Genomic DNA, 23,508 nt, shown 5'->3' with positions numbered 1-23,508 from the left:
CAGGATGAAGGTTCCTCAAGGTTCCTCATTTTGGGGTCACCAGGACCTCATTTGGGGCCACCAGGACCTCATTTGGGGCCACCAGGATCTCATTTAGAGACAAAGAACCTCATTTTGGGGTCACCAGGCCCCTCAGGATGAAGGTTCCTCAAGGTTCCTCACCTCGAGGACCCCAGAACCTCATTTGGGGCCACCAGGACCTCATTTAGGGACAAAGAACCTCATTTAGGGACACCAGGACCTCATTTAGAGACAAAGAACCTCATTTTGGGGTCACCAGGGCCCTCAGGATGAAGGTTCCTCAAGGTTCCTCATTTTGGGGTCACCAGGACCTCATTTGGGGCCACCAGGACCTCATTTGGGGCCACCAGGATCTCATTTAGAGACAAAGAACCTCATTTTGGGGTCACCAGGCCCCTCAGGATGAAGGTTCCTCAAGGTTCCTCACCTCGAGGACCCCAGAACCTCATTTGGGGCCACCAGGACCTCATTTAGGGACAAAGAACCTCATTTAGGGACACCAGGACCTCATTTAGAGACAAAGAACCTCATTTTGGGGTCACCAGGGCCCTCAGGATGAAGGTTCCTCAAGGTTCCTCATTTTGGGGTCACCAGGACCTCATTTAGGGCCACCAGGACCTCATTTGGGGCCACCAGGATCTCATTTAGAGACAAAGAACCTCGTTTTGGGGTCACCAGGGCCCTCAGGATGAAGGTTCCTCAAGGTTCCTCACCTTGAGGACCCCAGAACCTCATTTTGGGGTCACCAGGACCTCATTTAGGGACAAAGAACCTCATTTGGGGTCACCAGGCCCCTCATGATGAAGGTTCCTCAAGGTTCCACACCTTGAGGACCCCAGGACCTCATTTTGGGGTCACCAGAACCTCATTTTGGGGTCACCGGGGCTTTCAGGATGGAGGTTCCTCACTTTGGGGCCACCAGGACCTCATTTGGGGCCACCAGGATCTCATTTAGAGACAAAGAACCTTGTTTTGGGGTCACCAGGGCCCTCATGATGAAGGTTCTTCAAGGTTCCTCACCTTGAGGACCCCAGAACCTCCTTTGGGGTCACCAGGACCTCATTTAGGGCCCCCAGAACCTCTTTTGGGGTCACTGGGGCCTTCAGGATGGAGGTTCCTCGCTTCAGGGCCACCAGGACCTCATTTGGGGGCACCAGGACCTCATTTTGGGGTCACCAGGGCCCTCAGGATTGAGGTTCCTCAGGGTTCCTCACCTTGAGGACCCCAGAACCTCATTTGGGGGCACCAGGACCTCATTTTGGGGTCACCAGGGCCTCATTTAGGGTCACCAGGGACCTCATTTGGGGCCACCAGGATCTCATTTAGAGACAAAGAACCTCATTTTGGGGTCACCAGGGCCCTCAGGATGAAGGTTCCTCAGGGTTCCTCACCTTGAGGACCCCAGAACCTCCTTTGGGCCCACCAGGACCTCATTTTAGGGTCACCAGAACCTCCTTTTGGGGTCACCGGGGCCTTCAAAATGGAGGTTCCTCACTTTAGGGCCACCAGGACCTCATTTAGGGAGAAAGAACCTCATTTTGGGGTCACCAGGGCCCTCAGGATGAATGTTCCTCAAGGTTCCTCACCTTGAGGACCCCAGAACCTCATTTGGGGGCACAAGGACCTCATTTTGGGGTCACCAGGGCCTCATTTAGGGTCACCAGGACCTCGTTTGGGGGCACCAGGACCTCATTTAGGAACAAAGAACCTCATTTTGGGGTCACCAGGACCTCATTTGGGGCCACCAGGACCTCATTTAGGGACAAAGAACCTCATTTTGGGGTCACCAGGGCCCTCAGGATGGAGGTTCCTCAGGGTTCCTCACCTTGAGGACCCCAGAACCTCATTTTGGGGTCACCAGGACCTCATTTAGGAACAAAGAACCTCATTTTGGGGTCACCAGAACCTCATTTAGGGTCACCAGAACCTCATTTTGGGGTCACCAGGGCCCTCAGGATGAAGGTTCTTCAAGGTTCCTCACCTTGAGGACCCCAGAACCTCCTTTTGGGGTCACCAGGACCTCATTTAGGAACAAAGAACCTCATTTTGGGGTCACCAGAACCTCATTTAGGGTCACCAGAACCTCATTTTGGGGTCACCAGGGCCCTCAGGATGAAGGTTCTTCAAGGTTCCTCACCTTGAGGACCCCAGAACCTCCTTTTGGGGTCACCAGGACCTCATTTAGGGACAAAGAACCTCATTTAGGGACACCAGGACCTCATTTAGAGACAAAGAACCTCATTTTGGGGTCACCAGGGCCCTCAGTATGAAGGTTCCTCAAGGTTCCTCATTTTGGGGCCACCAGGACCTCATTTAGGGACAAAGAACCTCATTTTGGGGTCACCAGAGCCCTCAGGATGAAGGTTCCTCAAGGTTCCTCACCTTGAGGACCCCAGAACCTCATTTGGGGTCACCAGGACGTCATTTAGGGACAAAGAACCTCATTTAGGGACACCAGGACCTCATTTAGAGACAAAGAACCTCATTTGGGGTCACCAGAACCTCCTTTTGGGGTCACCAGGGCCCTCAGGATGAAGGTTCCTCAAGGTTCCTCACCTTGAGGACCCCAGAACCTCATTTGGGGTCACCAGGACCTCATTTTTGGACCCCAGAACCTCATTTTTAGACCCCAGGACCTCATTTAGGGCCTCCAGAACCTCTTCTGGGGCCACCAGGGCCCTCAGGCTGGAGGTTCCTCAAGGTTCCTCCCCTTGGGGTCCCCCGGGCGCTGCTTTTGGTGGCCCCAGGAGCTGCGGTGTCCCCTGCAGGCTGCTCTACAAGGCCATCGACGCCAACGCCGAGGACCAGGGCCCCATCTACAACTACCGGGTGGAGATCTCCATCTTCTTCATCGTCTACATCATCGTCATCGCCTTCTTCATGATGAACATCTTCGTGGGCTTCGTCATCATCACCTTCCGGGCGCAGGGCGAGAGCGAGTATCGCAACTGCGAGCTCGACAAGAACCAGGTGACCCCTCCGGGGGACGCCGAGGGGGACACCACGTGGTGACACCGCCAGGAGCCTCGTGGTGGCCCCGGTGGCCCTCGCCGTGGCCCCTTTCCTCGCTCTGGTGGCCCCTCCTCGTGTCTTCTCCTCCCTCGGGTGGCCCCTTCCTGCTCCAGTGTCCCCGGGTCCCATCTTGGTGGCCCCAGGGTCCCCTCCCCATGTCCTCTTGTCCCTCTGATGTCCCTGTGTCCCCTCCAAGTGTCCCCTCCCTGTGTCCCCTTCTCGCTCTGGTGTCCCCGTGTCCCCTCCTGGTGGCCCCAGGGTCCCCTCCCCATGTCTTCTTCTCGCTCTGGTGGCCCCAGGTCCCCTCCTGGTGGCCCCAGGGTCCCCTCCCCTTGTCCTCTTGTCCCTCTGATGTCCCCGTGTCCCCTCTCCATGTCCCCTCCCCGTGTCTTCTTCTCGCTCTGGTGGCCCCTTCCTGCTCCAGTGTCCCCGTGTCCCTTCCTGGTGGCCCCAGGGTCCCCTCCCCGTGTCCTCTTGTCCCTCTGATGTCCCCGTGTCCCCTCCAAGTGTCCCCTCCCTGTGTCCCCTTCTCGCTCTGGTGGCCCTGTGTCCCTTCCTGGTGGCCCCAGGGTCCCCTCCCCGTGTCCTCCTGTCCCTCTGATGTCCCCGTGTCCCCTCTCCATGTCCCCTCCCCATGTCTTCTTCTCGCTCTGGTGGCCCCGGGTCCCCTCCTGGTGGCCCCAGCGTCCCCTCCCCATGTCCTCTTGTCCCTCTGATGTCCCCGTGTCCCCTCCAAGTGTCCCCTCCCCATGTCTTCTTCTCGCTCTGGTGGCCCTGTGTCCCCTCCTGGTGGCCCCAGGGTCCCCTCCCCGTGTCCCCTTCTCACTCTGATGTCCCCGTGTCCCCTCCCCGTGTCCCTTCCCTGTGTCTTCTCCTCGCTCTGGTGGCCCCTTCCTGCTCCAGTGTCCCTGTGTCCCATCTTGGTGGCCCCATGTCCCCTCCCCGTGTCTTCTTCTCGCTCTGGTGTCCCCCTGTCCCCTCCCCATGTCCCCGTGTCCCCTCCCAGTGTCCCCAACATCCCCAATGTCCCCTCGTGATGTCCCCGTGTCCCTTTTCCGTGTCCTTTCCCTCTCCAGCCTCCCCATATCTCCTCTCCACGTCCCCATATCTCCTCTCCTTGTCCCCGTGTCCATCCCTGACGTCCCCGTGTCCGTCCCTGATGTCCCCATGTCCCCTCCCAATGTCCCCATGTGCCCTCCCAATGTCCCCAATGTCCCTTTTCAATGTCCCCGTGTCCCTTTTCCGTGTCCTTTCCCTCTCCAACGTCCCCATATCTGCTCTCCATGTCCCCATGTCCATCCCTGATGTCCCCATGTCCCCTCCCAGTGTCCCCATGTCCCCTCTCCTCATCTCCTGTGTCCCCTGGGGGTGTCCCTGATGTCCCCGTGTCCCCTCCTGATGTCCCCGTGTCCCTTTTCCGTGTCCTTTCCCTCTCCGACGTCCCCATATCTCCTCTCCTTGTCCCCGTGTCCATCCCTGATGTCCCCATGTCCCCTCTCCTTGTCACTGGTGTCCCCTGGGGGTGTCCCCGTGCTGTCCCCAACGTCCCCGTGTCCCTTTTCCGTGTCCTTTCCCTCTCTGACGTCCCCATATCTCCTCTCCTTGTCCCCGTGTCCATCCCTGATGTCCCTGTGTCCCCTCCCAATGTCCCCGTGTCCCCTCTCTGATGTCTCCAATGACCCCTCGTGATGTCCCCGTGTCCCCTCCTGATGTCCCCGTGTCCCTTTTCCGTGTCCTTTCCCTCTCCACGTCCCCATATCTCCTCTCCTTGTCCCCGTGTCCGTCCCTGATGTCCCCATGTCCCCTCCCAATGTCCCCATGTCCCCTCCCAATGTCCCCAATGTCCCTTTTCAATGTCCCCATGTCCCTTTTCCGTGTCCTTTCCCTCTCTGATGTCCCCATATCTCCTCTCCTTGTCCCCGTGTCCCTCCCTGACGCCCCCGTGTCCCCTCCCCTGGTCCCCGGTGTCCCCCGGGGGTGTCGGTGACGTCCCCGTGTCCCCCCCGGCAGCGTCAGTGCGTGGAGTACGCGCTGAAGGCGCAGCCGCTGCGCCGCTACATCCCCAAGAACCGCGGGCAGCACCGCGTCTGGGCGGCCGTCAACTCCAGCGCCTTCGAGTACGGCATGTTCCTCCTCATCCTCCTCAACACCATCGCCCTCGCCGTCCAGGTGGGACACGGGGACCTCCGCGGGGACCTTCTCGGGGTCATGGTGGGACCTCAGGGACCTTCTCGGGGGCCTCAGGAACCTCAGGAACCTTCTCAGGGTCATGGTGGGACCTCAGAAACCTTCTCAGGGGCCTCAGGAACCTTCTCAGAGTCATGGTGGGACCTGAGGAACATGGTGGGACCTCAGGGACCTTCTCAGGGTCATGGTGGGACCTCAGGAACCTTCTCAGGGTCTTGGTGGGACCTCAGGGACCTTCACAGGGGCCTCAGGAACCTTCTCAGGGTCATGGTGGGACCTCAGGAACGTTCTCAGGGTCTTGGTGGGACCTCAGGAACCTTCTCAGGGTCTTGGTGGGACCTCAGGGACCTTCTCAGGGACCTCAGGAACGTTCTCAGGGTCATGGTGGGACCTCAGGGACCTTCTCAGGGACCTCAGGAACGTTCTCAGGGACCTCAGGAACGTTCTCAGGGTCTTGGTGGGACCTCGGGAACCTTCTCAGGGTCTTGGTGGGACCTCAGGGACCTTCTCGGGGGCCTCAGGAACCTTCTCAGGGATGTGTTGGGACCTCAGGGATGTTCTCAGGGTCATGGTGGGACCTCAGGGACCTTCTCGGGGACCTCGGGAACCTTCTCAGGGTCATGGTGGGACCTCAGGGACCTTCTCAGGGACCTCAGGAACGTTCTCAGGGTCATGGTGGGATCTCAGGGACCTTCTCAGGGACCTCAGGAACCTTCTCAGGGATGTGTTGGGACCTTAGGGATGTTCTCAGGGTCATGGTGGGATCTCAGGGACCTTCTCGGGGACCTGGGGAACCTTCTCAGGGTCATGGTGGGACCTCAGGGACCTTCTCGGGGACCTCAGGAACATTCTCAGGGTCATGGTGGGACCTCAGGGACCTTCTCAGGGACCTCAGGAACATTCTCAGGGTCATGGTGGGACCTCAGGGACCTTCCCAGGGTCTTGGTGGGACCTCAGGGACCTTCTCGGGGACCTGAGGAACCTTCTCAGGGACCTCGGGAACCTTCTCAGGGTCATGGTGGGACCTCAGGGACCTTCTCAGGGACCTCAGGGACCTTCTCAGGGACCTCGGGAACGTTCTCAGGGTCATGGTGGGACCTTAGGAATCTCCTCAGGAACCTTCTCAGGGGCATGGTGGGACCTCAGGGACCTTCTCGGGGACCTCAGGAATCTCTTCAGGGACCTCAGGAACCTTCTCAGGGACCTCAGGAACCTTCTCAGGGTCTTGATAGGACCTCAGGGACCTTCTCAGGGTCATGGTGGGACCTCAGGGACCTTCTCAGGGACCTGAGGAACCTTCTTGGGGACCTCAGGAACCTCCTCAGGGACCTCAGGGACGTGGTGTGACCCCCTTGGGGTGGGACGGGGCCCCCCGAGTGGACCCTGAGGAGACCATCCCCTTCTCCTCCCCAGCACTACGAGCAGTCCAAGCCCTTCAACTACGTGATGGACCTTCTCAACATGGTCTTCACGGGGCTCTTCACCGTCGAGATGGTCCTCAAGATCATCGCCTTCAAACCGCGGGTAGGTCCAGGGGGGTTTGGCCCGAGGAGGAGGGGGTTTGGCCCGAGGAGGTGGCCCGAGGACCTCTCTGTCCCGCCCCCAGCACTACTTCTGCGACGCCTGGAACACCTTCGATGCCCTCATCGTGGTGGGCAGCGTGGTGGACATCGCCGTCACCGAGGTCAACGTGAGTCGCCGACCGCGACGGGAGGCGGGGGGCCTTCCAGATGTCTCCGTCCCTCCTTCTCCAGCCTTCTCCATCCATCTCCATCCCTCCATCTCCAGCCATCTCCAGCCTTCTCCATCCCTCCATCTCCATCCATCTCCACCTCTTCATCTCCAGCCTTCTCCATCCATCCATCTCCATCCATCTCCATCCATCTCCATCCATCTCCATCCATCTCCATCCATCTCCATCCCTCCATCTCCATCCCTCCATCCCTCCATCTCTGACCACCTCGGTCCATCTCTTCATCTCCATCCATCTCCATCCACTTCCAGCCATCCAGTGGTCTCCATCCATCTCCATCCCTGCATCTCCATCCGTTTCCATCCATCCATCTCCATCCGTCTCCATCTGTTTCCATCCCTCCATCTCCAGCCATCTCCATCCCTCCATCTCCATCCATCTCCATCCGTCTCCATCCATCTCCCTCCATCTCCATCCATCCCTCCATCTCCATCCGTCTCCATCCGTCTCCATCCATCTCCCTCCATCTCCATCCATCCCTCCATCTCCCTCCATCTCCATCTCTATCTCCATCCCTCCCTCCATCTCCACCCATCTCCACCCATCTCCACCCATCTCCACCCATCTCCACCCATCTCCACCCATCTCCACCCATCTCCACCCACCCATCTCCACCCATCCATCTCCACCCATCCATCTCCATCCATCTCCATCCATCTCCATCCATCTCCATCCATCTCCATCCATCTCCATCCATCTCCATCCATCTCTATCTATCTCTTCATCTCCATCCATCTCCATCCATCCATCTCCATCTGTTTCCATCCCTCCATGTCCATCTCCATGTCCATCTCCATGTCCATCTCCGTCCATCCATCTCCCTCCATCTCCCTCCATCCATCTCCATCCCTGCATCTCCATCCATCTCCATCTCTTCATCTCCATCCACCTCCATCCCTCTCCATCCCTCCATCTCCATCCATCCCCACCCGTTTCCATCCCTCCGTTGATCCCCGTTGTTCTCCACCCGCCTGTGTCTCCAACCATCCCCATCCCTCCATCTGCTGCTCTCCAGCCGTCTCCATCCACCCACCTCCACTTGTCTCCGTTCATCTCTCTCGGTCTCTGTCTCCATCCACTGATCTCCATCCATCTCCATGATCTCCATCCATCTCCACGCTCTCCATCCACTGGTCTCCATCCATCTCCACGCTCTCCATCCATCTCCACGATCTCCATCCACTGATCTCCATCCATCTCCACGATCTCCATCCCCTGGTCTCCATCCATCTCCACGCTCTCCATCCATCTCCACGATCTCCATCCACTGGTCTCCATCCATCTCCACGCTCTCCATCCACTGGTCTCCATCCATCTCCACGCTCTCCATCCATCTCCACGATCTCCATCCACTGGTCTCCATCCATCTCCACGATCTCCATCCACCTCCACGCTCTCCATCCACTGATCTCCATGATCTCCATCCATCTCCATCCATCCATCTCCACGCTCTCCATCCACCTCCACGTTCTCCTGGAGCAGAACGGGGGCCACGTTGGGGAGGTGAGGAGGATGAGGAGGCCGAGGAGAAGGAGGAGGAGAAGGAGGAGAAGGTGGGTTTGGTGGTGACCTTGTCCCCGTGTCCCCTCAGAGCTCCGAGGACTCGTCCCGCATCTCCATCACCTTCTTCCGGCTCTTCCGCGTGATGCGCCTGGTGAAGCTGCTCTCCAAGGGCGAGGGCATCCGCACCCTCCTCTGGACCTTCGTCAAGTCCTTCCAGGTTGGGGACAACGCCAGGGGGACACCAGGAGGTCTCCTGGGGACCCTCGGGGACACGGAGGGGACATCGGGGGGACACCAGGAGGACGGGAGGGTCACCAGGAGAAGTTCTGGGGCCACTGGGAGGGGACGTGGGGATGGGGGGACACCACGAGGGACCCTTGGGGACATGGAGAGAACATCGGGGGGACACCAGGAGATCTTCTGGGGACCCTTGGGGACATGGAGAGGGGATGTGGGGATGGGGGGACACCACGAGGGACCCTTGGGGACACTGGGAGGGGACATTGGAGGGGACGTGGGGATGGGGGGACACCACGAGGGACCCTTGGGGACACGGGGAGGGGACGTGGGGATGGGGGGACACCACGAGGGACCCTTGGGGACATCAGGGGGACACCAGGAGATCTTCTGGGGACCCTTGGGGACATGGAGAGGGGACGTGGGGATGGGGGGACACCTCGAGGGACCCTTTTGGGGGACACAGGGAGGGGACGTGGGGATGGGGGGACACCTCGAGGGACCCTTTTGGGGGACACAGGGAGGGGACGTGGGGATGGGGGGACACCTCGAGGGACCCTTGGGGACACGGAGAGGGGATGTGGGGATGGGGGGACACCACGAGGGACCCTTGGGGACACGGAGAGGGGATGTGGGGATGGGGGGACACCACGAGGGACCCTTGGGGACATGGAGAGGGGACGTGGGGATGGGGGGACACCACGAGGGACCCTTGGGGACATGGAGAGGGGACTTCAGGGGGGGACGTGAGGATGGGGGGACACCACGAGGGACCCTTGGGGACACGGAGGGGACATCAGGGGGACACCACGAGATCTTCTGGGGACCCTTGGGGACATGGAGAGGGGACGTGGGGATGGGGGGACACCACGAGGGACCCTTGGGGACATGGAGAGGGGATATGGGGATGGGGGGACACCACGAGGGACCCTTGGGGACATCAGGGGGACACCAGGAGATCTTCTGGGGACCCTTGGGGACACGGGGAGGGGACGTGGGGATGGGGGGACACCACAAGGGACCCTTGGGGACACTGGGAGGGGACATTGGAGGGGACGTGGGGATGGGGGGACACCTCGAGGGACCCTTGGGGACACGGGGAGGGGACGTGGGGATGGGGGGAGACCTCGAGGGACCCTTTTGGGGGACCCGGGGAGGTGACGGGGGGTCCCCAACCCCGCAGGCTCTGCCCTACGTGGCGCTGCTCATCGCCATGATCTTCTTCATCTACGCCGTCATCGGCATGCAGGTGAGGGGGGGCGGGGGGCCTGAACCCCCATTTTGGGGGGCTGAGCCCCATTTTGGGGGGCTGAGCCTCATTTTGGGGTCCTGATCCCCCCCTTTTGGGGACCTGAGCCCCTTTTTGGGGTCCTGAACCCCATTTTGGGGTGCTGATCCCCCCGTTTTGGGGTCCTGATCCCCATTTTGGGGTCCTGACCCCCCATTTTAGGGTCGTGATCCCCCCCTTTTGGGATCCTGACCCCCATTTTGGGGTGCTGAGCCCCATTTTGGGGTCCTGACCCCCCCATTTTGAGGTGCTGATCCCCCTTTTCAGGTGCTGACCCCCCATTTTGAGGTCCTGATCCCCCCTTTTGGGGTGCTGAGCCCCATTTTGGGGTGCTGAGCCCCATTTTGGGGTCCTGATCCCTCCATTTTGGGGTGCTGAGCCCCCTTTTGGGGTCCTGACCCCCCCCTTTTGGGGTGCTGAGCCCCCTTTTGGGGTCCTGATCCCCTTTTTTGGGGTCTCGACCCCCCCATTTTGGGGTCCTGACCCCCGTTTTGGGGTGCTGAGCCCCCTTTTGGGGTCCTGATCTCCATTTTGGGGTGCTGAGCCCCATTTTGAGGTGCTGACCCCCCCCTTTTGGGGTGCTGAGCCCCATTTTCGGGTCCTGACCCCCCATTTTGGGGTGCTGATCCCCATTTTGGGGTCCTGATCCCTCCATTTTAGGGTCCTGATCCCACTTTTGGGGTCCTGACCCCCCTTTTGGGGTCCTGAACCCCATTTTGGGGTGCTGACCCCCCCATTTTGGGGTCCTGATCCCCATTTTGAGGTCCTGAACCCCCATTTTGGGGTCCTGACCCCCCCTTTTGGGGTCCTAAACCCCATTTTGGGGTGCTGAGCCCCCCGGTTTGGGGTGCAGACCCCCCCGTTTTGGGGTGCTGATCCCGGTTTTGGGGTGCTGGGTCCCCGTTTTGGGGTCCTGATCCCCGTTTTGGGGTGCTGAGCCCGCTTTTGGGGTGCTGTCCCCCCTGTTTTGAGGTGCTGGGTCCCCGTTTTGGGGTGCTGAGCCCCATTTTGGGGTGCTGAGCCCCCCGTTTTGGGGTGCTGTCCCCCCCCTTTCAGACGTTCGGGAAGCTGGCGCTGCAGGACGGGACCCAGATCAACCGCAACAACAACTTCCAGACCTTCCCCCAGGCCGTCCTGCTGCTCTTCCGGTGGGATCCGTAGGGGATCCAGAGGGGATCCATAGGGGATCTATAGGGGATCTATAGGTGATCCATAGGGGATCCAGAGCGGGGAGAGAGGGGGAGCTAGAGGGGGACTTGTGGGGGACTAGAGGGGATCAATGGGGGGATCTAGAGGGGATCAGTGGGGGAGATATAGGGGGATCTAGAGGGGAACCTATGGGGTCTATAGGGGATCTAGAGGGGGATCGAGGGGGGTCTGTAGGGGATCAACGGGGGAGATATAAGGGGATCTAGAGGGGAACTTGTGGGGGTCTAGAGGGGATCTAGAGGGGGCTCCCTATTGATCCCTATGAATCCCTATTGATCCCTATGGCTCCCTATGAATCTCTATTGATCCCTATGGCTCCCTATTGATCCCTATGGCTCCCTATGAATCCCTATTGATCCCTATGGCTCCCTATTGATTCCTATGGCTCCCTATGAATCCCTATGAATCCCTATTGATCCCTATGGCTCCCTATGGCTCCCTATTGATCCCTATGGTTCCCTATGAATCCCTATGGCTCCCTATTGATCCCTTTGCTCCCTATGAATCCCTATGGCTCCCTATGGCTCCCTATTGATCCCTATGGCTCCCTATTGATCCCTTTGCTCCCTATGAATCCCTATGGCTCCCTATGGCTCCCTATTGATCCCTATGGCTCCCTATTGATCCCTATTGATCCCTATGGCTCCCTATTGATCCCTATGGCTCCCTATGGCTCCCTATGAATCCCTATTGATCCCTATGGCTTCCTATGAATCCCTATGGCTCCCTATTGATCCCTATGAATCCCTATGAATCCCTATTGATCCCTATGACTCCCTATGGTTCCTTATTGATCCCTGTGGATCTCTATGGCTCCCTATGAATCCCTATGGCTCCCTATTGATCCCTATGGCTCCCTATGGCTCCCTATGGCTGCCTATGAATCCCTATGGCTCCCTATTGATCCCTATGAGTCCCTATTGATCCCTATGGCTCCCTATGAATCCCTATTGATCCCTATGGCTCCCTATTGATCCCTATGGGCCCCTATGGCTCCCTATGGCTCTCTGGGGGTCCCTATGGGCTGTGTGGGTCGCTGTGGGGCAGGTGCGCCACGGGGGAGGCGTGGCAGGAGCTCCTGCTGGCTCTATGGGGCAGCCCTATGGCTCCCTATGGCTCTCTGGGGGTCCCTATGGCTCTCTGGGGGTCCCTATGGCTCTCTGGGGGTCCCTATGGATCTCTGGGGGTCCCTATGGGATCTGTGGGGGTCCCTATGGGCTGTGTGGGTCGCTGTGGGGCAGGTGCGCCACGGGGGAGGCGTGGCAGGAGCTCCTGCTGGCTCTATGGGGCAGCCCTATGGCTCCCTATGGATCTCTATGGATCCCTATGGCTCTCTGGGGGTCCCTATGGCTCTCTGGGGGTCCCTATGGATCTCTGGGGGTCCCTATGGGATCTGTGGGGGTCCCTATGGGCTGTGTGGGTCGCTGTGGGGCAGGTGCGCCACGGGGGAGGCGTGGCAGGAGCTCCTGCTGGCTCTATGGGGCAGCCCTATGGCTCCCTATGGATCTCTATGGATCCCTATGGCTCTCTGGGGGTCCCTATGGCTCTCTGGGGGTCCCTATGGATCTCTGGGGGTCCCTATGGGATCTGTGGGGGTCCCTATGGGCTGTGTGGGTCGCTGTGGGGCAGGTGCGCCACGGGGGAGGCGTGGCAGGAGCTCCTGCTGGCTCTATGGGGCAGCCCTATGGCTCCCTATGGCTCTCTGGGGGTCCCTATGGCTCTCTGGGGGTCCCTATGGATCTCTGGGGGTCCCTATGGCTCTCTGGGGGTCCCTATGGGATCTGTGGGGGTCCCTATGGGCTGTGTGGGTCGCTGTGGGGCAGGTGCGCCACGGGGGAGGCGTGGCAGGAGATCATGCTGGCCAGCCTGCCGGGGAAGCGCTGCGACCCGGAGTCGGACGCGGAGCCCGGCGAGGAGTTCACCTGCGGCAGCAACTTCGCCATCGTCTACTTCATCAGCTTCTTCATGCTCTGCGCCTTCCTGGTGAGACCCCGCCGCGCCCCGCCAGCCCCTCCTGCCCCATAGCATCCATAGAAACCCTATAGAGATCCATAGGGATCCATGGAGACCCCATAGAGAGCCATAGAGATCCATAGAGATCCATGGAGATCCCATAGAGACCCCACAGAGATCCATAGAGACCCATAGGGATCCATAGAGATCCATGGAGACCCCATAGAGACCCCATAGAGATCCATAGAGATCCACAGCCCTGCCCCATAGAACCCCACGTGGCCCCTGGAGCCCCTCCTGCCCCATAGGGATCCATAGAGACCCTATAGAGATCCACAGAGACCCCACAGAGACCCCATAGAGACCCCTAGAGACCTGTAGAGACCCCATAGAGACCCATAGAGATCCATGGAGACCCCATAGAGACCCATAGAGACCCCATAGAGAACCATAGGGATCCATAGAGATCCATGGAGACCCCATAGAGACCCCATAGAGATCCACAGCCCTGCCCCATAGCACCCCACGTGGCCTCTGGAGCCCCTCCTGCCCCATAAGGATCCACAGAGACCCTATAGAGATCCATAGAGAACCATAGAGACCCATAGAGATCCGTGGAGATCCATAGAGATACCATAGAGACCCATAGAGATCCATAGAAATCCGTGGAGACCCCATAGACACCCCATAGAGATCCATAGAGACCCCATGGAGACCCATAGAGACCCCATAGAGACCCCATAGAGCCCATAGAGATCCATGGAGACCCCATAGAGATCCCATAGGACTCTATAGAGCCCCCCAGCGCCTCATAGAGACCCCATAGGACTCTATAGAGCCCCATAGAGCCCCACAGAGACCCCACAGGACTCTATAGAGCCCCATAGAGACCCCATAGAGACCCCATAGGACTCTCTAGAGCCCCCCAGTGCCCCATAGAGCCCCATAGAGCTCCATAGAGACCCATAGAGACCCCATAGAGCCCCCATAGGACTCTATAGAGCCCCCCAGTGCCCCATAGAGCCCCATAGGATCCTATAGGGCCCCCCCGAGCCCCCCGGTGCGTGTGTCCGCAGATCATTAACCTGTTCGTGGCGGTGATCATGGACAACTTCGACTACCTGACGCGGGACTGGTCCATCCTGGGCCCACACCACCTCGACGAGTTCAAACGCGTCTGGTCCGAGTACGACCCCGCGGCCAGGTGCGCGGCCGCCTTCCGGAAACGTCCCCGGGGTTGACTGGAATCTGGGACCCCCAGGGATCTGGATCACCTGGAATCCGGATCAGCTGGAATCTGGGACCCGAGGAATCTGGATCACCTGGAATCTGGGACCCCCAGGGATCTGGATCACCTGGAATCCAGATCCTCCAAGAATCTGGATCACCTGGAATTTGGGACCCCAGGGATCTGGATCACCTGGAATCCAGATCCTCCAAGAATCTGGATCACCTGGAATCCAAATTACCTGGAATCTGGATCACCTGGAATCCAGATCAGCTGGAATCTAAATCACCTGGAATCTGGGACCCCCAGGGATCTGGATCACCTGGAATCCGGATCATCTGGAATCTGGGACCCCCAGGGATCCGAATCACCTGGAATCCAGATCAGCTGGAATCTGGGACCCCCTGGAATCTAGATCACCTGGAATCCGGATCATCTGGAATCTGGGACCCCCAGGGATCTGGATCACCTGGAATCCGGATCATCTGGAATCTGGGACCCCCAGGGATCTGGATCACCTGGAATCCAAATTACCTGGAATCTGGGACCCCCAGGGATCCAGATCACCTGGAATCTGGATCACCTGGAATCCAGATCACCTGGAATCTGGATCAGCTGGAATCTGGGACCCCCAGGGATCTGGATCACCTGGAATCCGGATCATCTGGAATCTGGGACCGCCTGGAATCCAGATCACCTGGAATCCGGATCATCTGGAATCTGGGACCCCCAGGGATCCGAATCACCTGGAATCCGGATCAGCTGGAATCTGGGACCCCAGGGATCTGGATCACCTGGAATCCGGATCACCTGGAATCCGGATCAGCTGGAATCTGGGACCCGAGGAATCTGGATCACCTGGAATCCAAATTACCTGGAATCTGGGACCCCCAGGGATCCAGATCACCTGGAATCTGGATCACCTGGAATCCAGATCACCTGGAATCTGGATCAGCTGGAATCTGGGACCCCCAGGGATCTGGATCACCTGGAATCCGGATCATCTGGAATCTGGGACCGCCTGGAATCCAGATCACCTGGAATCCGGATCAGCTGGAATCTGGGACCCGAGGAATCTGGATCACCTGGAATCCAAATTACCTGGAATCTGGGACCCCCAGGGATCCAGATCACCTGGAATCTGGATCACCTGGAATCCAGATCACCTGGAATCTGGATCAGCTGGAATCTGGGACCCCCAGGGATCTGGATCACCTGGAATCCAGATCCTCCAAGAATCTGGGTCACCTGGAATCCAGCTCAGCTCAATCTGGGACCCCCAGGGATCTGGATCGCCTGGAATCCAGATCACCTGGAATCCGGATCATCTGGAATCTGGGAGCTCCAGGAATCGGGATTACCTGGAATCCAGATCCCCACAAAACTGGGACCCCCAGGAATCCGGATCACCTGGAATCTGGATCAACTGGAATCTGGATCACCTGGAATCTAGGACACCCAGGAATCCGGATCACTTGGAATCCGGATCACCTGGAGTCTAGGACCTCCAGGAATCCGGATCACCTGGAATCCAGATCCCCACAAAATGGGGACCCCCAGAAATCCAGCTCCCCAAGAATCCAGACCCCCAGGAATCTGGATCACCTGGAATCCAGATCCTCCAGGAATCCAGATCACCTGGAATCTGGGACCCCCAGGAATCCAAATCCTCACAAAACCGGGACCCCCAGGAATCCGGATCCCCCAGAATCCGGATCCCAAGGAATCTGGATCCCCTGGAATCTGGGACCCCCAGGAATCCAGATCCCCACAAAACCGGGACCCCCCGGAATCCGGATCCCTTGGAATCTGCATCACTTGGAATCTGGAACCCCCTTGAATCCAGATCCCCCCAAAACTGGGATCCCCAGGAACCCGGATTCCCCCCCCAAAAACCAGGATCCCCAGGATCTGGGACCTCCATCAATCCGGATCCCCCGGGAATCTGGATCCCAAGGAATCCGGGAAAGCTGATCCCTTCCCTTCGCTCCCTCAGGGGCCGCATCAAGCACCTGGACGTGGTGACTCTGCTGCGGAGAATCCAGCCCCCGCTCGGCTTCGGGAAGCTCTGTCCCCACCGCGTGGCCTGCAAGGTCCTCACGGATCCCCCGGAGCGTTATGGGATGGAGCCGGGAGCCAGGGATCCGGGGGGTGGGGAGGAGATGGATCCAGGGGATGGGGAGGAGATGGATCCATGGGATGGGGAGGAGATGGATCCGGGGGATGGGGAGGAGATGGATCCATGGGATGGGGAGGAGATGGATCCAGGGGATGGGGAGGAGATGGATCCAGGGGATGGGGAGGAGATGGATCCATGGGATGAGGAGGAGATGGATCCATGGGATGAGGAGGAGATGGATCCATGGGATGGGGAGGAGATGGATCCATGGGATGGGGAGGAGATGGATCCATGGGATGGGGAGGAGATGGATCCAGGGGATGGGGAGGAGATGGATCCAGGGGATGGGGAGGAGATGGATCCAGGGGATGGGGAGGAGATGGATCCAGGGGACGGGGAGGAGATGGATCCATGGGATGGGGAGGAGATGGATCCAGGGGATGGGGAGGAGATGGATCCAGGGGATCGGGAGGAGATGGATCCAGGGGATGGGGAGGAGGTGGATCCAGGGGATGGGGAGGAGATGGATCCAGGGGATGGGGAGGAGATGGATCCGAGGGATGGGGAGGAGATGGATCCAGGGGATGAGGAGGAGATGGATCCGGGGGGTGGGGAGGAGATGGATCCGGGGGGTGGGGAGGAGATGGATCCAGGGGATGGGGAGGAGATGGATCCAGGGGATGGGGAGGAGATGGATCCAGGGGATGGGGAGGAGATGGATCCGAGGGATGGGGAGGAGATGGATCCAGGGGATGGGGAGGAGATGGATCCAGGGGATGGGGAGGAGATGGATCCATGGGACGAGGAGAAGATGGATCCAGGGGATGGGGAGGAGATGGATCCAGGGGATGGGGAGGAGATGGATCCATGGGATGGGGAGGAGATGGATCCAGGGGCTGAGGAGCAGGTGGATCCCTGATCCGGGATCTCCCGGTTCTCCTCCCGCAGCGCCTGGTGGCCATGAACATGCCGCTCAATTCCGACGGGACCGTCACCTTCAACGCGACCCTCTTCGCGCTCGTCCGGACCTCCCTCAAGATCAAGACGGAAGGTGAGGAGCTTCCCAGGGAGCCTGGAGCTCCTGGAGAGCATCCAGAGCTTGGGAGCCTCCTGAGGAGCAGCTCGGAGGCTTGGGATCCCCCTTTATGGGGCATTTTGAGGTCCTGGAGAGCATCCAAAGACCAAGATCCTCCTGAGGAGCATCTTGGATGCCTGGAATCTCCATCTTTGGAGCATCTGGAGGTCCTGGAGAGCATCCAGAGGCCTGGAATCGCTCCCTGACGAGAATCTTGAGGTCCTGGAGAGCATCCAAAGACCAAGATCCTCCTGAGGAGCATCTTGGATGCCTGGAATCTCCAACTTTGGAGCATCTTGAGGTCCTGGAGAGCATCCAAAGCCCCAAGACCCTCCTGAGGAGCATCTTAGATCCCCATATTCTCCTCCTGAGGAGCGTTTTGAGGTCCTGGAGAGCATCCAGAGGCCTGAAATCGCTCCTTGAGGGGCATCTTGAGGTCCTGGAGAGCATCCAAAGACCAAGACCCTCCTGAGGAGCATCTTGGATGCCTGAATTCTCCTCCTGAGGAGCATTTTGAGGTCCTGGAGAGCATCCAGAGGCCTGGAATCGCTCCTTGAGGAGCATCTGGAGGTCCTGGAGAGCATCCAATGACCAACATCATCCTGAGGAGCATCTTGGATGCCTGGAATCTCCAACTTTGGAGCATCTGGAGGTCCTGGAGAGCATCCAAAGACCAAGATCCTCCTGAGGAGCATCTTAGATCCCCATATTCTCCTCCTGAGGAGCATTTTGAGGTCCTGGAGAGCATCCAAAGACCAAGATCCTCCTAAGGAACATCTTAGACGCCTGAATTCTCCTCCTGAGGAACATTTTGAGGTCCTGGAGAGCATCCAGAGGCCTGAAATCGCTCCCTGAGGAGCATCTTGAGGTCCTGGAGAGCATCCAAAGACCAAGATCCTCCTGAGGAGCATCTTAGATCCCCATATTCTCCTCCTGAGGAGCGTTTTGAGGTCCTGGAGAGCATCCAAAGACCCAAGATCCTCCTGAGGAGCATCTTGGATGCCTGGAATCTCCATCTTTGGAGCATCTGGAGGTCCTGGAGAGCATCCAAAGACCAAGATCCTCCTGAGGAGCATCTTGGATGCCTGAATTCTCCTCCTGAGGAGCATTTTGAGGTCCTGGAGAACATCCAGAGGCCTGGAATCGCTCCTTGAGGGGCATCTGGAGGTCCTGGAGAGCATCCAAAGACCAAGATCCTCCTGAGGAGCATCTTGGATGCCTGGAATCTCCATCTTTGGAGCATCTTGAGGTCCTGGAGAGCATCCAAAGACCAAGATCCTCCTGAGGAGCATCTCAGATCCCCATATTCTCCTCCTGAGGAGCATTTTGAGGTCCTGGAGAGCATCCAAAGACCCAAGATCCTCCTGAGGAGCATCTTGGATGCCTGGAATCTCCATCTTTGGAGCATCTGGAGGTCCTGGAGAGCATCCAAAGACCAAGATCCTCCTGAGGAGCATCTTGGATGCCTGGAATCTCCATCTTTGGAGCATCTTGAGGTCCTGGAGGGCATCCAAAGACCAAGATCCTCCTGAGGAGCATCTTAGATCCCCATATTCTCCTCCTGAGGAGCATTTTGAGGTCCTGGAGAGCATCCAAAGACCCAAGATCCTCCTGAAGAGCATCTCAGATCCCCATATTCTCCTCCTGAGGAGCATCTTGAGGTCCTGGAGAGCATCCAAGGACCAAGATCTCCCTGAGGAGCATCTTAGATCCCCATATTCTCCTCCTGAGGAGCATTTTGAGGTCCTGGAGAACATCCAGAGGCCTGGAATCGCTCCTTGAGGGGCATCTGGAGGTCCTGGAGAGCATCCAAAGACCAAGATCCTCCTGAGGAGCATCTTGGATGCCTGGAATCTCCATCTTTGGAGCATCTTGAGGTCCTGGAGGGCATCCAAAGACCCAAGATCCTCCTGAAGAGCATCTCAGATCCCCATATTCTCCTCCTGAGGAGCATTTTGAGGTTCTGGAGAGCACCCTGAGCTCCTCGTTCTCCTCGTCCCTTCCCACCAGGCAACCTGGACGTGGCCAACAAGGAGCTGCGGGCGGTGGTGAAGAAGATTTGGAAGCGGACCAAGCCCAAACTCCTGGACGAGGTCATCCCTCCCCCCGAGGGTGAGCGTCTCCTTCTCTGACCCTCTCGGTGCCCTCGAGGACCTTCTCCAACTCTCATTTTCGGGTTCTTCTCAGAGGAGGAGGTGACCGTGGGCAAGTTCTACGCCACCTTCTTGATCCAAGATTATTTCCGCAAATTCCGACGCCGCAAAGAGCGAGGGATGTTGGGCCCGGACGCCGCCCCCAGCAACCAGAGCGCCCTCCAGGTGAGGCCGTCGGCCCTCGGGGAGGCCGCAGGTGGACACCAAGACCTCCTCGTGACCTCCCCGCGTGTCCGTGTGTCCGTCCGTCCGTCAGGCCGGGCTGCAGACGCTGCAGGCGCTCGGCCCCGAGATGCGGCGGGCGCTCAGCTGCGACCTGGAGGGAGAAGGAGACGGAGAAGCCGAGGGGGAACAGGCCCGGGAGAGCGTCTACGAGGTGAGGAGAGGCCTCAGGCCTCACCTGGAGGGGGCAGGTGACACCTACGAGGCCTCAGGCCTCACCTGGAGGGGGCAGGTCACACATACGAGGCCTTAGGCCTCACCTAGAGGGGTCAGGTCACACCTACGAGGTCTTAGGCCACACCTAGAGGGGTCAGGTCACATCTACGAGGCCTCAGGCCTCACCTAGAGGGGTCAGGTCACACCTACGAGGCCTTAGGCCTCACCTAGAGGGGTCAGGTCACACCTACGAGGCCTCAGGCCTCACCTAGAGGGGTCAGGTGACACCTACGAGGCCTCAGGCCTCACCTAGAGGGGTCAGGTCACACCTACGAGGCCTTAGGCCTCACCTAGAGGGGTCAGGTCACACCTACGAGGCCTTAGGCCTCACCTAGAGGGGTCAGGTCACACCTACGAGGCCTCAGGCCTCACCTAGAGGGGTCAGGTGACACCTACGAGGCCTTAGGCCACACCTAGAGGGGTCAGGTCACACCTACGAGGCCTCAGGCCTCACCTAGAGGGGTCAGGTGACACCTACGAGGCCTCAGGCCTCGCCTAGAGGGGTCAGGTCACACCTACGAGGCCTTAGGCCTCACCTAGAGGGGTCAGGTCACACCTACGAGGCCTTAGGCCTCGCCTAGAGGGGTCAGGTCACACCTACGAGGCCTTAGGCCACACCTAGAGGGGTCAGGTCACACCTACGAGGCCTTAGGCCTCGCCTAGAGGGGTCAGGTCACACCTACGAGGCCTTAGGCCTCGCCTAGAGGGGTCAGGTGACACCTACGAGGCCTTAGGCCACACCTAGAGGGGTCAGGTCACACCTACGAGGCCTTAGGCCTCGCCTAGAGGGGTCAGGTCACACCTATGAGGCCTTAGGCCACGCCTAGAGGGGTCAGGTCACACCTACGAGGCCTTAGGCCTCGCCTAGAGGGGTCAGGTCACACCTACGAGGCCTTAGGCCACACCTAGAGGGGTCAGGTCACACCTACGAGGCCTTAGGCCTCGCCTAGAGGGGTCAGGTCACACCTACGAGGCCTTAGGCCACACCTGGAGGGGTCAGGTCACACCTACGAGGCATTAGGCCTCGCCTAGAGGGGTCAGGTCACACCTACGAGGCCTTAGGCCACACCTAGAGGGGTCAGGTCACACCTACGAGGCCTTAGGCCTCACCTAGAGGGGTCAGGTCACACCTACGAGGCCTTAGGCCTCACCTAGAGGGGTCAGGTCACACCTACGAGGCCTTAGGCCTCACCTAGAGGGGTCAGGTCACACCTACGAGGCCTTAGGCCACACCTATGGGGTTTAGGTCACACCTACGAGGTCTTAGGCCTCACCTAGAGGGGTCAGGTCACACCTACGAGGCCTTAGGCCACACCTAGAGGGGTCAGGTCACACCTACGAGGCCTTAGGCCACACCTAGAGGGTTCAGGTCACACCTACGGGGCCCTAGGCCACACCTAGAGGGGTCAGGTCACACCTACGAGGCCTTAGGCCACACCTAGAGGGGTCAGGTGACACCTACGAGGCCTTAGGCCACACCTAGAGGGGTCAGGTCACACCTACGAGGCCTTAGGCCTCGCCTAGAGGGGGCAGGTGACACCTACGAGGCCTTAGGCCTCACCTAGAGGGGTCAGGTCACACCTACGAGGTCTTAGGCCACACCTAGAGGGGTCAGGTCACATCTACGAGGCCTCAGGCCTCACCTAGAGGGGTCAGGTCACACCTACGAGGCCTTAGGCCTCACCTAGAGGGGTCAGGTCACACCTACGAGGCCTCAGGCCTCACCTAGAGGGGTCAGGTGACACCTACGAGGCCTCAGGCCTCACCTAGAGGGGTCAGGTCACACCTACGAGGCCTTAGGCCTCACCTAGAGGGGTCAGGTCACACCTACGAGGCCTCAGGCCTCACCTAGAGGGGTCAGGTGACACCTACGAGGCCTCAGGCCACACCTAGAGGGGTCAGGTCACACCTACGAGGCCTCAGGCCTCACCTAGAGGGGTCAGATGACACCTACGAGGCCTCAGGCCTCGCCTAGAGGGGTCAGGTCACACCTACGAGGCCTTAGGCCTCACCTAGAGGGGTCAGGTCACACCTACGAGGCCTTAGGCCTCGCCTAGAGGGGTCAGGTCACACCTACGAGGCCTTAGGCCACACCTAGAGGGGTCAGGTCACACCTACGAGGCCTTAGACCTCACCTAGAGGGGTCAGGTCACACCTACGAGGCCTTAGGCCTCGCCTAGAGGGGTCAGGTGACACCTACGAGGCCTTAGGCCACACCTAGAGGGGTCAGGTCACACCTACGAGGCCTTAGGCCTCGCCTAGAGGGGTCAGGTCACACCTACGAGGCCTTAGGCCTCACCTAGAGGGGTCAGGTCACACCTACGAGGCCTTAGGCCTCGCCTAGAGGGGTCAGGTCACACCTACGAGGCCTTAGGCCACACCTAGAGGGGTCAGGTCACACCTACGAGGCCTTAGGCCTCACCCAGAGGGGTCAGGTCACACCTACGAGGCCTTAGGCCTCACCTAGAGGGGTCAGGTCACACCTACGAGGCCTTAGGCCTCACCTAGAGGGGTCAGGTCACACCTACGAGGCCTTAGGCCACACCTATGGGGTTTAGGTCACACCTACGAGGTCTTAGGCCTCACCTAGAGGGGTCAGGTCACACCTACGAGGCCTTAGGCCACACCTAGAGGGGTCAGGTCACACCTACGAGGCCTTAGGCCACGCCTAGAGGGTTCAGGTCACACCTACGGGGCCCTAGGCCACACCTAGAGGGGTCAGGTCACACCTGCGAGGCCTTAGGCCACACCTAGAGGGGTCAGGTGACACCTACGAGGCCTTAGGCCACACCTAGAGGGGTCAGGTCACACCTACGAGGCCTTAGGCCACACCTAGAGGGGTCAGGTCACACCTACGAGGCCTTAGGCCTCACCTAGAGGGGTCAGGTCACACCTACGAGGCCTTAGGCCTCACCTATGGGGCTTAGGTCACACCTGTGAGGCCTTAGGACACACCTATGGGGCCTTAGGTCACACCTAGAGGCATCAGGTGACACCTACGAGGCCTTAGGCCACACCTAGAGGGGTCAGGTCACACCTACGAGGCCTTAGGCCTCACCTAGAGGGGTCCGGTCACACCTACGAGGCCTTAGGCCACACCTAGAGGGGTCAGGTCACACCAAGGAGGCCTTAGGCCTCACCTAGAGGGGTCAGGTCACACCTACGAGGCCTTAGGCCACACCTAGAGGGGTCCGGTCACACCTACGAGGCCTTAGGCCACACCTAGAGGGGTCAGGTGACACCTACGAGGCCTTAGGCCTCACCTAGAGGGGTCAGGTCACACCTACGAGGCCTTAGGCCTCACCTAGAGGGGTCAGGTCACACCTACGAGG

General features: G+C 59.2%; 1 protein-coding gene across 1 annotated transcript in view; it reads left to right on the top strand.

The window, feature by feature from the left end:
- LOC138734796 (voltage-dependent L-type calcium channel subunit alpha-1F-like) overlaps positions 1-23,508 on the top strand; it is a 69,786-nt gene that overhangs the window by 34,238 nt on the left and 12,040 nt on the right. Inside the window, exons 22-35 of the mRNA XM_069882608.1 lie at positions 2,790-2,991; positions 5,044-5,202; positions 6,634-6,744; positions 6,827-6,910; positions 8,565-8,693; positions 9,897-9,962; positions 11,058-11,149; positions 13,034-13,193; positions 14,240-14,367; positions 16,388-16,484; positions 17,459-17,561; positions 19,596-19,697; positions 19,773-19,903; positions 19,995-20,114. Of these exons, the coding sequence (XP_069738709.1) occupies positions 2,790-2,991; positions 5,044-5,202; positions 6,634-6,744; positions 6,827-6,910; positions 8,565-8,693; positions 9,897-9,962; positions 11,058-11,149; positions 13,034-13,193; positions 14,240-14,367; positions 16,388-16,484; positions 17,459-17,561; positions 19,596-19,697; positions 19,773-19,903; positions 19,995-20,114 (1,684 nt within the window). The remainder of the gene's footprint in view (positions 1-2,789; positions 2,992-5,043; positions 5,203-6,633; positions 6,745-6,826; positions 6,911-8,564; positions 8,694-9,896; positions 9,963-11,057; positions 11,150-13,033; positions 13,194-14,239; positions 14,368-16,387; positions 16,485-17,458; positions 17,562-19,595; positions 19,698-19,772; positions 19,904-19,994; positions 20,115-23,508) is intronic.

This window comes from Phaenicophaeus curvirostris, unplaced genomic scaffold (genome assembly GCF_032191515.1).
Source record: "Phaenicophaeus curvirostris isolate KB17595 unplaced genomic scaffold, BPBGC_Pcur_1.0 scaffold_241, whole genome shotgun sequence".
Taxonomy (NCBI): Eukaryota; Metazoa; Chordata; class Aves; order Cuculiformes; family Cuculidae; genus Phaenicophaeus; species Phaenicophaeus curvirostris.
The sequence above is the reverse complement of the archived record's forward strand: the minus strand, read 5'-3'. Positions and strand labels throughout refer to the sequence as shown.